This window comes from Oncorhynchus gorbuscha, linkage group LG02, assembly GCF_021184085.1.
Source record: "Oncorhynchus gorbuscha isolate QuinsamMale2020 ecotype Even-year linkage group LG02, OgorEven_v1.0, whole genome shotgun sequence".
NCBI lineage: Eukaryota > Metazoa > Chordata > Actinopteri > Salmoniformes > Salmonidae > Oncorhynchus > Oncorhynchus gorbuscha.
The window spans coordinates 103,771,123-103,784,427 of NC_060174.1; the positions used below are offsets into that span (position 1 = coordinate 103,771,123).

The window sequence follows — 13,305 nt, forward strand, 5'->3', positions numbered from 1 at the left end:
TGGAGTCACTTTTAATATAAATAAGAATATAATATAATTTCTAAACACTTTTACATGAATGTGGATGCTACCATGATTACAGACAATCCTGAATGAATGGTGAATAATGTTGATGGGCTAAAGATTCCACCCTCCAGACATGCTAACATCTCACCATTACCAATAACAGGGGACGTTAGCATGTCGTGGAAGAATAACCTTTTTATCCCTCTGTAACTTTCCCACTCATCATTCAGGATCATCTGAAATGACACCAGAAATGATTTAATAACCACTCGTTTTTACTGGCCACAAAATAATATCAAACAAAAAAAACAACTGCAAAAATGCACCCAACAAGTTTGTAGAGTCACAAGCTTGATGTAGTCATTGCGTGCTAGGAATATGGGACTAAATACTAAACTTTCGACTACTTTATTTATAAGAATCTTTAGAGGTGTCAATAATGTTGACCCCTACCTTTTTGAGAAAAACAATGATTACTCATTTAAACAAAATCCATTTCTCTGAGCAATTATTACTATAAAATAATATCATTTCCCCAGTATTTTAATATTTTATTTTATAGTCATTATCTTTGTCAAGGGTGTCTTTGTCAAGGGTGCCACTGTTTTTCCTATCAGTGTGGAATCAGCGGTGTTACTCTGGGAACTGATGCTGCTGCACCTCCTACTACGTGGCATGAATATTTAATGTTGTGTCAGGATGTATGGAGGAGGATGAGATGGGCGGATCAATAGCCACCTCCCTTTCCTCCTGCCCACACCCTTCTGAAAGACACATGCAGTATCAGACGCAGCTCTGGACTCGCTAATAGAGAGACATAGACACTGGCACGTGCAGCTTCTGGAACCGGCACACCCTGCTCTAAGGTAAGACACACTCTTCATTACATCTGTGCATATATTAAATGTGTATCATATTACATATGCTACATCTATTAGCTTATGTGGGAAGTTAGCCCACGAGCCTAATATCAGTGATATGATATGAGCGAATGCCGTCATTCCCCCCCCCAGTGGGGTGGTCTTCAGGGAAACCCACGTTGTTAACAGATTGTGCGCTGAACCAATCTGTGTCAGTATAACCATATTATCTATCACGGTCCATATGCCACCCATTTACTTGGGCGATAGAGTCAGTTACTTGTAGTATCACAGCAGGCTGGCAATTAGACAGCCTTACCCAACAAGACTGAGGACATTTTAGGGGGGGGGGGGGGATATTACTAATAGACTGGACTATAACGAGACACTTTCTCTCCCTGGGTGCTGATTGATTACCTCTAACATGATACCTCTAGGAGGAGAAAGGAAGGGCTGGATTCACAGCGAGGGGTAGAAGGGGAATATAGAGAGAATGAATGAGGCGTAGAAGGAGGGGATAGACAGAATTGAGGAGGTGTTGAAGGGGGATAGACGGAATGGAGGAGGGGTAGAAGGGGATAGACAGAATGAAGGAGGGGTAGAAGGGGGATAGACGGAATGAAGGAGGGGTAGAAGGGGGATAGACAGAATGAAGGAGGGGTAGAAGGGGGATAGACAGAATAGAGGATGGTAGAAGGGGGATAGACAGAATGAAGGAGGGGTAGAAGGGGGATAGGATAGACAGAATAGAGGAGGGTAGAAGGGGGATAGACAAAATGAAGGAGGGGTAGAAGGGGGATAGACAGAATGAAGGATGGTAGAATGGAGATAGACAGAATAGAGGATGGTAGAAGGGGGATAGACAGAATGGAGGAGGGGTAGAAGGGGGATAGGATAGACAGAATAGAGGATGGTAGAAGGGGGATAGACAGAATGAAGGAGGGGTAGAAGGGGGATAGACAGAATAGAGGATGGTAGAAGGGAGATAGACTGAATGGAGGATGGTAGAAGGGGGATAGACGGAATGAAGGAGGTGTAGAAGGGGGATAGACGGAATAGAGGAGGGGTATAAGGGGGATAGACAGAATGAAGGAGGTGTAGAAGGGGGATAGACAGAATGAAGGAGGGGTAGAAGGGGATAAACGGAATGGAGGATGGTAGAAGGGGGATAAACGGAATGGAGGATGGTAGAAGGGGGATAAACGGAATGAAGGATGGTAAAAGGGGGATAGACAGAATGAAGGAGGTGTAGAAGGGGGGGATAGAGAGAGAAGGATGGTAAAGGGGAGAACAAAGACCAAGCCCAATAGTACATAGAGGATCTGAGGAGCAGACATGAGGGATGACTCAGCCAGACAGAGAGACAAACACCCATCCATGAACCTCTTAGAAGCAGCTGCCCTTCACAACCCACCTACATGCACATACAGACAGACAGACAGTGGTAGCAATCTTAAAACTCTGAGGACATGAGTCATGTTCCATTCTAAGGCGTGTCCATACTCATAGCCATTCTGATAGTAACATATTGATACTAACTACTGTCTCATTTACAGCTCTCTTTCTCCACGTACAGCCATCATGTCTGACAAACCCAACATGAGGGAAATCTCCAGCTTTGATAAGACTAAGCTGAAGAAGACGGAGACCAGAGTGAAGAACCCACTGCCAACCAAAGAAAGTGAGTGAATCTTGTTAATCTAGCTGTGTGATGAATGTACTTGAGCCAGGGCTCAGCCCTGTGAGGCGTGCCATTGGCTGCTAGACGGATCACTCTTCATACTGGCATCTCTCCCTAGCAAAATGACCAGGCAAAAAAAAGGGACATTATCTCCCATCCATGTAAGGAAACTGTGTGTGTTCAGGGGGTATTCTATATAAATAGGCTGATTCGACAACGGAAATGCAAATATGTTACGGATTAAGCAAAATCGTTAAGATTCCTTGTAAAAGACACCTTGTACTGTACCCTGTCCCAAACAAGGGGAGATGTTCTCCTAATGTACATACATTTTACATGGTGACACTGGTGATGAGTCAACATTTGTGCTTCAGCTTCAACTCAAGAGCTGCAATCTGTGAAAGTGACCTTCTGAGTCAGTGTGTCTCAGCCATCTCACTCAACCATTTAGCCTTAAACGAGGATGAGAGGTCATTGTATCATCCGTATCATTCAATAATGGAAATGGACTGTTTATTATTCATGAATATCAGAGATGGATGGCTGTCTTCATTGCAAAGGGTTCAACATTTTGCTTTGTTTCTCTGTTGTAGCGATCGATGAAGAGAGGAAACGAGAGCAATCGCATTGACCTGAGGAAGAGTTTCAGACAAGCTACTTTAATTTGATTATCAAGCCCGTCTGCCGGGAACCTCCACTATGACAAGACCTAGACTATCACACTGGTGCTCAACATGTCAAATTCTAGAGGGGTACTAGGATTGGCTTTTAGAGTCAGAGCCAGAGGAGTTTTTCCAAACACTTATGGCTCTATTTGTTTTGAATGTCTTTCTGGCTACGTTTACACAGGCAGCCCAAATAAAAAAATCTTATTTTCACCAAACAGATCAGCTCTGAAAAAAATATCTGTGTTGCTGCCAGTGTAAACACCACCTTAGTCAGAGTAATAAAGACGACATTGAAAAAAAAATGTTTGTTTTTCTTACATTGTCATGGTAACAGGATGCGTCCTCAAATTGAAGTCTAAAGATCAAAACCAGTATATTCATCTCTTCAGAGGCCTGAAGATCAAAACCAGTATATTCATCTCTTCAGAGGCCTAAAGATCAAAACCAGTATATTCATCTCTTCAGAGGCCTAAAGATCAAAACCAGTATATTCACCTCTTCTACAGGCCTAAAGATCAAAACCAGTATATTCATCTCTTCAGAGGCCTAAAGATCAAAACCAGTATATTCATCTCTTCAGAGGCCTAAAGATCAAAACCAGTATATTCATCTCTTCTACAGGCCTAAAGATCAAAACCAGTATATTCATCTCTTCAGAGGCCTAAAGATCAAAACCAGTATATTCATCTCTTCAGAGGCCTAAAGATCAAAACCAGTATATTCATCTCTTCTACAGGCCTAAAGATCAAAACCAGTATATTCATCTCTTCTACAGGCCTAAAGATCAAAACCAGTATATTCATCTCTTCTACAGGCCTAAAGATCAAAACCAGTATATTCACCTCTTGAGGCCTAAAGATCAAAACCAGTATATTCATCTCTTCAGAGGCCTAAAGATCAAAACCAGTATATTCACCTCTTCAGAGGCCTAAAGATCAAAACCAGTATATTCATCTCTTCAGAGGCCTAAAGATCAAAACCAGTATATTCATCTCTTCTACAGGCCTAAAGATCAAAACCAGTATATTCATCTCTTCTACAGGCCTAAAGATCAAAACCAGTATATTCATGTCTTCAGAGGCCTAAAGATCAAAACCAGTATATTCATGTCTTCAGAGGCCTAAAGATCAAAACCAGTATATTCATGTCTTCAGAGGCAGTCTTCCACATTTCTCAGAACCTCAGAATAGCAGCTGTAGCTCAAGAAACATTGATTAGTGGCTAGCCTGGGTGCCAGTCAGTTTCTGCAAACTTGTTAGGCTTGATAATGGAGTAGGCAAAAGCACAAACAGATCTGGGACCAGGCTAAACAGATCTGGGAAAACCAGTATATTGGAGACAGATCTGGGACCAGGCTGTCTTCAGGAGACAGATCTGGGACCAGGTCTTCAGAGACAGATCTTCCACATTTCTCAGAACAGATCTGGGCTCAAGAAACATTGATTAGTGGCTAGCCTGGAGACAGATCTGGGACCAGGCTTGTTTCTGCAAACTTGGAGACAGATCTGGGACCAGGCTATTGGAGACAGATCTGGGACCAGGCTATTGGAGACAGATCTGGGACCAGGCTATTGGAGACAGATCTGGGACCAGGCTATTGGAGACAGATCTGGGACCAGGCTATTGGAGACAGATCTGGGACCAGGCTATTGGAGACTGACCTGGGACCAGGCTATTGGAGACTGACCTGGGACCAGGCTGAAAGAACATGGGGTGGGTGCATTGGTTCGCTCTGTTGCAGAACGGTTAGTACTGAATGACAAGTTGCCCCCAAACGTTTTGGGAAGAAACTTCAGGGTACGTTTGCTGAGTGTGGCTTGAAGCAATGAGTGACATTTTTGGTATTTTTATTAGGATCCCCATTAGCTGCAGCTACGCTTCCTGGGGTTCACGCAAAACATAACACAGATTAGACAACATTTGAAAAGGGCAGTGGCCATGCTAAAAATGTTCCCCACCACTTTGTTCAACTGGTCCTTCAGTACCGTACTGTTGCAGTTCAATTGAACATTCCAGAACATAAACATGTCCAGAATGCCACCATGTTCCAACTACCAATTGATCTAGTCTGTATAATATAAGGGAGACGCTTCACAGGCAATTAGTCACTGGATTGTGTAGAACACCGTCAATACGCAACTATAGACCTCAACTTCATTTTTTCCCCATTGAGCCCTTCTAGTCAGGGACAGATTTAGACCTGGTACAGCAGTTGTGCAATTAAATCACGAAGAACAGAACACTAACAGGTGGGAATTTAGGATTAGAGGTAAGTCCCTTTGTAGAGCTGACAAGACACTCAACGAATTTTAACGCACTTCCGTCTGCCATTGCAAAGCACTGTCCACGTCGCCTACATGTAAGTTGTGTGTTCATGCGTACAGCTTCATTTACATAAGCAGCCCAAATATGATTTTAAATATTTCATTGGTTTTGACTGATAAGATCAGACCTTTCGCCAATTGGGCAAAAAGAACAAACTTGGGCTGCCGGTGTAAGTAAACCCAGCCATAAAATGAAAGCATAATGTTTTTTTTTTTTATTAATTAAACTTTAATATGCCAAAACGTGTCAGCAACCTCAGTTGGAAAAGCACAAATAGTTTACAAGAGGATAGTAAATCTGCCATTTGATGACCTTAACACCAAGGACAGTATCCACAAGTTATGCATTAAAACAGAGAGATGGACACAAAGTATAAACAAAAATGTTTATTTCTAACAATTTGCCAAAGACACTGGTGGAATGTAATTCCAGGGGGCTGCAACCCCCCCCCTGCAATATTTTAAGCATAAAACCAGATGTGTAAATGCCACTTAACACAGGTCAAAATTAAAAATGAATCCAAAATATATTGGTTGCTTCCATTTACAAGCAGACATTCTCTAGAGACAAAATCTTAAATGGGGGATTAAGATAAATCCCTTTTTTTACATGATCGCCAACCCTACACCGAATTCATTGTTGAAAGTTATTTTGCCAACTTGCAGAGTCAGAAAAGAAAGTAATCTAGAAACCAGAAAAAAATTACTCAGAATTGCTTTATTTTAAAAGCTCCGACAGCTTTCGATGCTCATGTAAATCCAGTCGCCATGTAAAATACCATACAATACATTAGATTCAAAGGTACCAAAAAGTACAGTAAAAATTACTTCCATCTCTGGAAATGTGGACGAAAAAAAAAAGAAGATAAAAATAAAAAACCGTGGAAAAGTGACATTTGCTTCCCCAGTTCCTCAGATGGTCTGTACAAGTGGAGTTCAAGTCTGTCATCCCAAAGGAAAGAATGAAGTCCTGCACACTGCCGCACCCCAGTCTCAAATCTGGATTACTTGAGTCCTTTAAGAGAGGAGAAAAAGGGAATTGTTGCCACACCACTTATGACACGACCCCCACCACCCTGCATCAAAGAGCAAACAGCTAGAGCAACAAGCATGCAAGAAGGGGATGATTAGGAAGCCAATGCTGCTGGTTAGATCGGTCATAGCATAGCATTAAGGGAAACGGCAGACATTTTGTTAAATTTGCTGTGCAGCTTTAAGCAGATAGTCTCCCATCTCCCGCTCTAGAACATGGTCCACCGCAACATCAACCCTTATTGATCCAGTAGTGTAGTTGTAGGGGTGCATCTTTGATGCAGATTATGCGGGCAAATTTGAGGGTTTGAGGTTGTGTCCTTTTAAACAAAGTTTCCTGTCCCCCAACAGAACGGTACTTTCTAAATCCAATTGATGAACAGTGGATAATTTCATTCTAATCCACAATAGCCTTCCCCCTGGGCCAGACTAAATCGTGGCAAGGAATTGTTGGCATCAATGCCACAAATCTAACAGCTATATATATAGGACCACAATGTTACAAGGCACTAAAATGCATACCTGCACTACATGAGATCAGTATGGCTTGTAGCTACCCTGGTGACCTCCACGTCTTGGAGTTTTCCCATAGCTTGTATTGCCCTGGTCTGCAGGAATAGAGAGAGAGGACTGAGTGCTTCTGTGCAAAGACAAGTCATATAAATCAGGAAGGCGCTTGCCAGAGGTCTGTATACTCACTGTAGTCGTAGCCCCCCTCCATAGCCACCGCCGTAGTATCCAGCAGAGTAGTCATAGTTGCCGTAAGCGCCATAGTTTCCATAGGCCTGCTGCCCACCATAACCATAGCCCTGGTTGCCATAGCCCTGGTTGCCATAGCCCTGGTTGCCATAGCCCTGGTTCCAGTAGTTATTATAGCCCTGGTTGCCATACTGGTTTTGGCCTGAGGGAAACAAAAAAGGTGGTTCCAAGTCAAACAGACTAAAAATTGTTTTCACAAAAAAAAAAAAAAAAAAAGATATTCATAGTCCAGAGATGCTAATTAGCAATCCAGTTTCTCTGAGCCGTCCCTGCCTAGAGTACCACACCCATCTCGCAGCCTTAGACCAGAATGTCTTCCTGCAGGTAGAACCCATTGTACACAGACCTTCTCTATGCCCTGGTCACTCATAACAAGATGTCACTGTTGAGTTAATACTCACCACCACCTCCACGGCCTCTGCCTCCCCCGGCCTCCTCCATAGCTGGCGCCACCACGGCCTCCAAATTGCTGCTGCTGGTACACCTCTTTGGGCTGGGCGATTTTGATCTCACACTGGGATGACAAACGAGGATGTTTAATTATACAGGATGCTGTAAAGAGATCGCAGCATGGAGTACAAACATGCTAGGGCTAATTCAGTCAAGTCACATCTTAAGTTGAAGCATTGACTTTAGCTTAGAGCTCACACTGGACCCCCCCCATCTCAGTCAGACACCGAATGTCAATACAATTCATTAAAAAATGTTTTTTAATTAGATCTGAACTCTAAAATGCAAACACGAAAAAAAGTGTTCAAATTGATGAAACGAAGCGGTCAAATAATTTAACGCCATGAAAACAAGTCTGAAACTCTTGCACGCAACATGAAAATGTCAGTGAGATTAGGGCTGGGAGATATGGCAAAAATACTATATCACGGTATTTAAAAAATGAAATTGTATTTTTTTAGTTAGAATAATAAAAGCTCAACATTTGCTCTAGGACCAGCGAGCGATCCCAGGGTGCTTTAGGACCAGCGAGCGATTCCAAGGCGCTTTAGGAGTAGTGAGCGATCCCAGGGTGCTTTAGGAGTAGCGAGCGATCCCAGGGTGCTTTAGGAGTAGCGAGCGATCCCAGGGTGCTTTAGGAGTAGCGAGCGATCCCAGGGTGCTTTAGGAGTAGCGAGCGATCCCAGGGTGCTTTAGGAGTAGTGAGCGATTCCAGGGTGCTTTAGGAGTAGTGAGTGATCCTAGGGTGCTTTATGGGTAGTGAGTGATCCTAGGGTGCTTTATGGGTAGTGAGTGATCCTAGGGTGCTTTATGGGTAGTGAGTGATCCTAGGGTGCTTTATGGGTAGTGAGTGATCCTAGGGTGCTTCATGGGTAGTGAGTGATCCTAGGGTGCTTCATGGGTAGTGAGTGATCCTAGGGTGCTTCATGGGTAGTGAGTGATCCCAGGGTGGCAACACATAAATGTAAATGGTTTACCATTGTAAGTCATTTAGCAGACGCTCTTATCCAGAGCGACTTCAATGAGTCTCCATTCTGATTGAACAGTAGAAAACAATTCACCTTCAACCAAAACTAATTTCAGCACTTTTATCATTTCCTGCACCCAATTGCAGTGGTGGAAAAAGTAACCAATTGTCATACTTGAGTAAAAGTAAAGAATCGTTAATAGAAAATTACTCAAGCAAGTCACCCAGTAAAATAATTTGGTTTTAAATACTACACCTAGTATCAAAAGTAATTGATAAAATGTACTTAAGGTACAATTATATATATATATAGATTAAAGATTATAGATTATTAAAGATTAAAATGACTATTTTTTACAATATATATATATATGTTTAAATGTATGGCTAGCCAGGGGCACACTCCAACACTCAGACGTAATTTAAAAACAAAGCATGTGTGTTTAGTGAGTCGGCCAGATCAGAGGCAGTAAGGATAACCAGGGATGTTCTCTGTTTAGTGAGTCCTCCAGATCTGAGGCAGTAGGGATGATCTCTGTTTAGTGAGTCCTCCAGATCTGAGGCAGTAGGGATGACCAGGGATGATCTCTGTTTAGTGAGTCCGCCAGATCAGAGGCAGTAGGGATGACCAGGGATGTTCTCTGTTTAGCGAGTCCTCCAGATCAGAGGCAGTAAGGACGACCAGGGATGTTCTCTTCAAGGGTGTGAATTGGACCATTTTCCTGTCCTGCTAAGCATTCAAAATGTAACGAGTACTTTTAGGTGTCAGGGAAAATGTATGGAGTAAAAAGTACAGTATTTTCTTGAGGAATGTCGTGAAGTAAAAGTTGAGCATAACTGTTGCAACCGTGGAAATAGAACGACTATTCTAATTCCGTTTCCTAGGGAACCCTATAAGCGTCAGATGCATTGCATGTTCTCTTAGCAACTTCATGTAGCTAACATTCTTGATTTAGAAGATAAATGACTTAAATTTAAATGTAATACTGTTGCACAAACACACTGATTTAGGTCTACACAATCACTGGTATTATCAGGTTGTATTAGCTAGCTTACGTTTGCTCATACTCAGTACATTTATTAGCTAGCTAGCTAGCTATTAGCGACTAACAAATAGCATCTCAAGATTTATGGCAACTTGCTAAGACAAACGAGCGGTTTGCTAATGTAAGAAACAAACTAATAGTGTCATTATAGAACGCTAGTGGATGTATATTAAGAAGCAAAGTGAAAACAGCATCATTGTTGAATGTGCTGCATTGATCATGCAGAGCGACTGAAAGCAAGTGTCTCGTGGTTGAGGAGCAACAATGCGCTCTTTGAGTGACAGGGGGCGGGGCTAGGTCTGTAGAAAGCGGCATGGAGAGAGAGAGATGACTCAAGTAGCCAAGTAAACTATGCAAGTGGATGTTACCCACGGCTTATCACATTTAACAAACCAAACATTCAAATACCGGTATAGAAGGTCAAGTAAAAACCCAAACCGGTCCCTGCATCAATACCGGTATATAGTAAAATATGGTATACCGCCCAGCCTTAGTGAGGATACATTATTTCAAGCCAGGGTGAGTGACCATGCCCCAAAGCATTTCAGCAGGGAATGAAGACTGGGTGAGTGACCATGCCCCAAAGCATTTCAGCAGGGAAGGAAGACTGGGTCAGACTGGGCATTTCAGCAGGAATGAAGACTGGGTGATGCCCCCCAAAGCATTTCAGCAGGGAATGAAGACTGGGTGAGTGACCATGCCCCAAAGCATTTCAGCAGGGAATGAAGACTGGGTGAGTGACCATGCCCCAAAGCATTTCAGCAGGGAATGAAGACTGGGTGAGTGACCATGCCCCAAAGCATTTCAGCAGGGAATGAAGACTGGGTGAGTGACCATGCCCCAAAGCATTTCAGCAGGGAATGAAGACTGGGTGAGTGACCATGCCCCAAAGCATTTCAGCAGGGAATGAAGACTATACACAAATAAAGTTGCAATTAGACACAAGTTAGCATTTCACACACAGATAGGATGCTTAGGCAAATTGATATAGGACCCAGCATGCACATCTCCACCAACAGTAAGTAGAAAAATAAAGAAATATACATACAAGACCTTCCTTTCCATCTGTAACTTTAGTTCCACACACATTGTGGAACTTTTTCTCAAGGCATTTTTTAACGGTGGACTCTTCTTTGAACGTGATGAAGATAAAACCCCTCCTTTTTTTGAATTTGGGGTCCACTGGGAGTTCAATGGATTCAATCTAGAAGGTTTGAGAAAGAAAGAAATTAATAACACATCAATTAACATCCGTAGCTACTGAAACACAGGAGGGTCATGCAGAGGTCATCATAGAATGATAGAAGGACAGTGACAAACCTCCCCAAACGTTCCAAAGTATTCTCTGATTGTCTCCTCCGTGGCTTCTGGATTTAGACCACCAACAAAGATCTTCTTGGCTGGTTCCTTCTTCATTGCCATTGCCTTCTTTGGGTCTATCTGTCGTCCATCTAGCCTGTGTTCTTTCTGCTCAAGAACCTTCAAGGTTGCCCCAAAAAAATAAAATAATAATAATTGTCTACAAAGCCCAACTTCCACAAATGTAAGATATCAAAATCACGTCACCTTTCCCACAGAACACACACCTTGTCTACACTTGCTGCCGTTTGGAACAAGATGAACCCAAACCCGCGTGACCTTCCTGTGTTTGAGTCCATCTTGATGGTACAATCTGTCACCTCTCCAAATTTGGAGAAGTAGTCTTTCAGGTCTTTTTTGCTAGTGTCCCAGCTAAGTCCACCAACAAACATTTTGCTGCAGAGAAACACAGATCAGTAAAGGACCGAGGACAAGGCTCATGAACTGACAATTGAGCAGGCACTTAAATTTCATTAAAGTTCGGATGGGCACACATTGTGGCTTTACAAACTTGTACAGGCCAATAAAACCGGGAGTTCACACTTCGGTTGTATCACCGCAACTCAAAAACACCGATTGCATAAGTGCAACAATACTAGTCAGTTGAAGCCCATCCCCCAAATGGGTTGGGCATGGCGCCAAAAGACTAAACAAAAGATTAAAAAATTAAAAAAATAAAAAAACGTTTGCAGCTAACGTTATTATAATACGACCATGCATAAACTTACCCAGCGTCATCCTCGCCTTTGCTTGCATTAATCTGTCCGCCTTCTGCCGCTCCGTTCTGGGCGTCCACTTCCTCCACCGCAGCCTCTTCCTCACAACTCTGTTTGTCTTGTTCCTCCGTCTCGGCCTGTAATGTGGATTCTTCTGCTCCATTCAACTCGTCTGCTTCGTTTCCATTTTCGGACGTCTCCATTAATTGCTGTTCAGCGTCGTCAGACATAGTGATCACCTACCCATGTGGATAAAAGGAAACGTTAGCTAAAAAAAATATAAAAAAATGCATGACATTTGTTGTAGACAATTCGTGCACATTCTGACGCAGGCCGTAAAGCTAACCGGCTTCTCTGGCTAGTTAGCATGTAATGTTGCTAACGCAAATCACTTTGAGTCAACGTTTCACTTCATACGCATTCATGCAAATTGTACAGAAACAATTCAAAAGCCAAAAAAAAAACATCTTAACAGATCTAGCTCGCAATTAATCTAGCTAAATTTAGTTGGTTATTCTGTTAGTGTTCGCGGCCTGCCAGTGGTGCCTGACTTGACAAAATCTAGTTAGCAATAGCTAACGTTAAGGTAACTATAATACATTATTTAGCTAGCTTAATGGCACGAGATATAAATCGTTGAATCACATAACTCAATAACGTGCGCGGTAAACAAATACAAATGGCGTTTACCGTTTAAAATTGAGCAAGGTGCCGGAGGGCTGCTTTTCAATATGGATACTCTCCGACTCGGCGAGCTAACTCGTGGCAATCTTTATACTACCGGAAGAGAGCGCTCCTGTAAGAAGTCATTTAAGATTGGGTATCTAAAACGTTGTCATCGTGATAAGTGTTTTCCTATTGGCTTCTTTGCAAAAAAAAAAATATATATATATATATATAAAATAAAGTGCCACCTTTTACTTACCGCAAAGTCACACGAGATGTTCCTCCTGGCAAGTTGAATCGGAATGTTTCTTCCGGGAAAAGTTCCCAAACCTTCAATACCCACAACATTGACCTTTCGGATAGCCAATGGGCTCTCAGCAACGCAACGCATCCGAAGGAGAAACTCACAATAGATTCATATAACACTTTGGGGGGGGGGGGGGATAAAACACAATATTCAAAAACAAATATTAATTTTCAATGAAGGACCAACATTTGATTGAACTGATTTATTTTATTGAATTTTACTCCGCGACATCCCGTTGAGATTGACCAATCGAAGTTGACTATAGTTTCCAGACCCTACTGGATTGACTGTTGATTTATATCGCTATTTAGCTTGCTTGAGGGCGAAGAAAAGCATGGCTGATCTCCGCGGGTAGTCTGCCTGCTGCATCCAAATCGCCAGCTACCGGCTGCGTCGCGAGACTGCAGAAATTCAGCCAGCTCCGATTGACTGACAGATAGGGAGCTAAATACAATGAATGCTAT

General features: G+C 42.5%; 1 protein-coding gene and 1 pseudogene across 1 annotated transcript; one reads left to right on the forward strand and one right to left on the reverse strand.

Annotated features, from left to right (window-relative positions):
- Window positions 1-733: 733 nt before the first annotated feature.
- LOC123995165 (thymosin beta-11-like) lies at window positions 734-3,517 on the forward strand. The gene is made up of 3 exons (XM_046298577.1): window positions 734-872; window positions 2,423-2,547; window positions 3,141-3,517. The coding sequence occupies exons 2-3, from the start codon at window positions 2,448-2,450 to the stop codon at window positions 3,176-3,178; spliced, it is 138 nt and encodes a 45-aa protein (XP_046154533.1). The 5' UTR covers window positions 734-872; window positions 2,423-2,447; the 3' UTR covers window positions 3,179-3,517.
- Window positions 3,518-6,416: 2,899 nt separating this feature from the next.
- On the reverse strand, window positions 6,417-12,912 carry LOC124014560 (annotated as a pseudogene).
- Window positions 12,913-13,305: the final 393 nt, after the last annotated feature.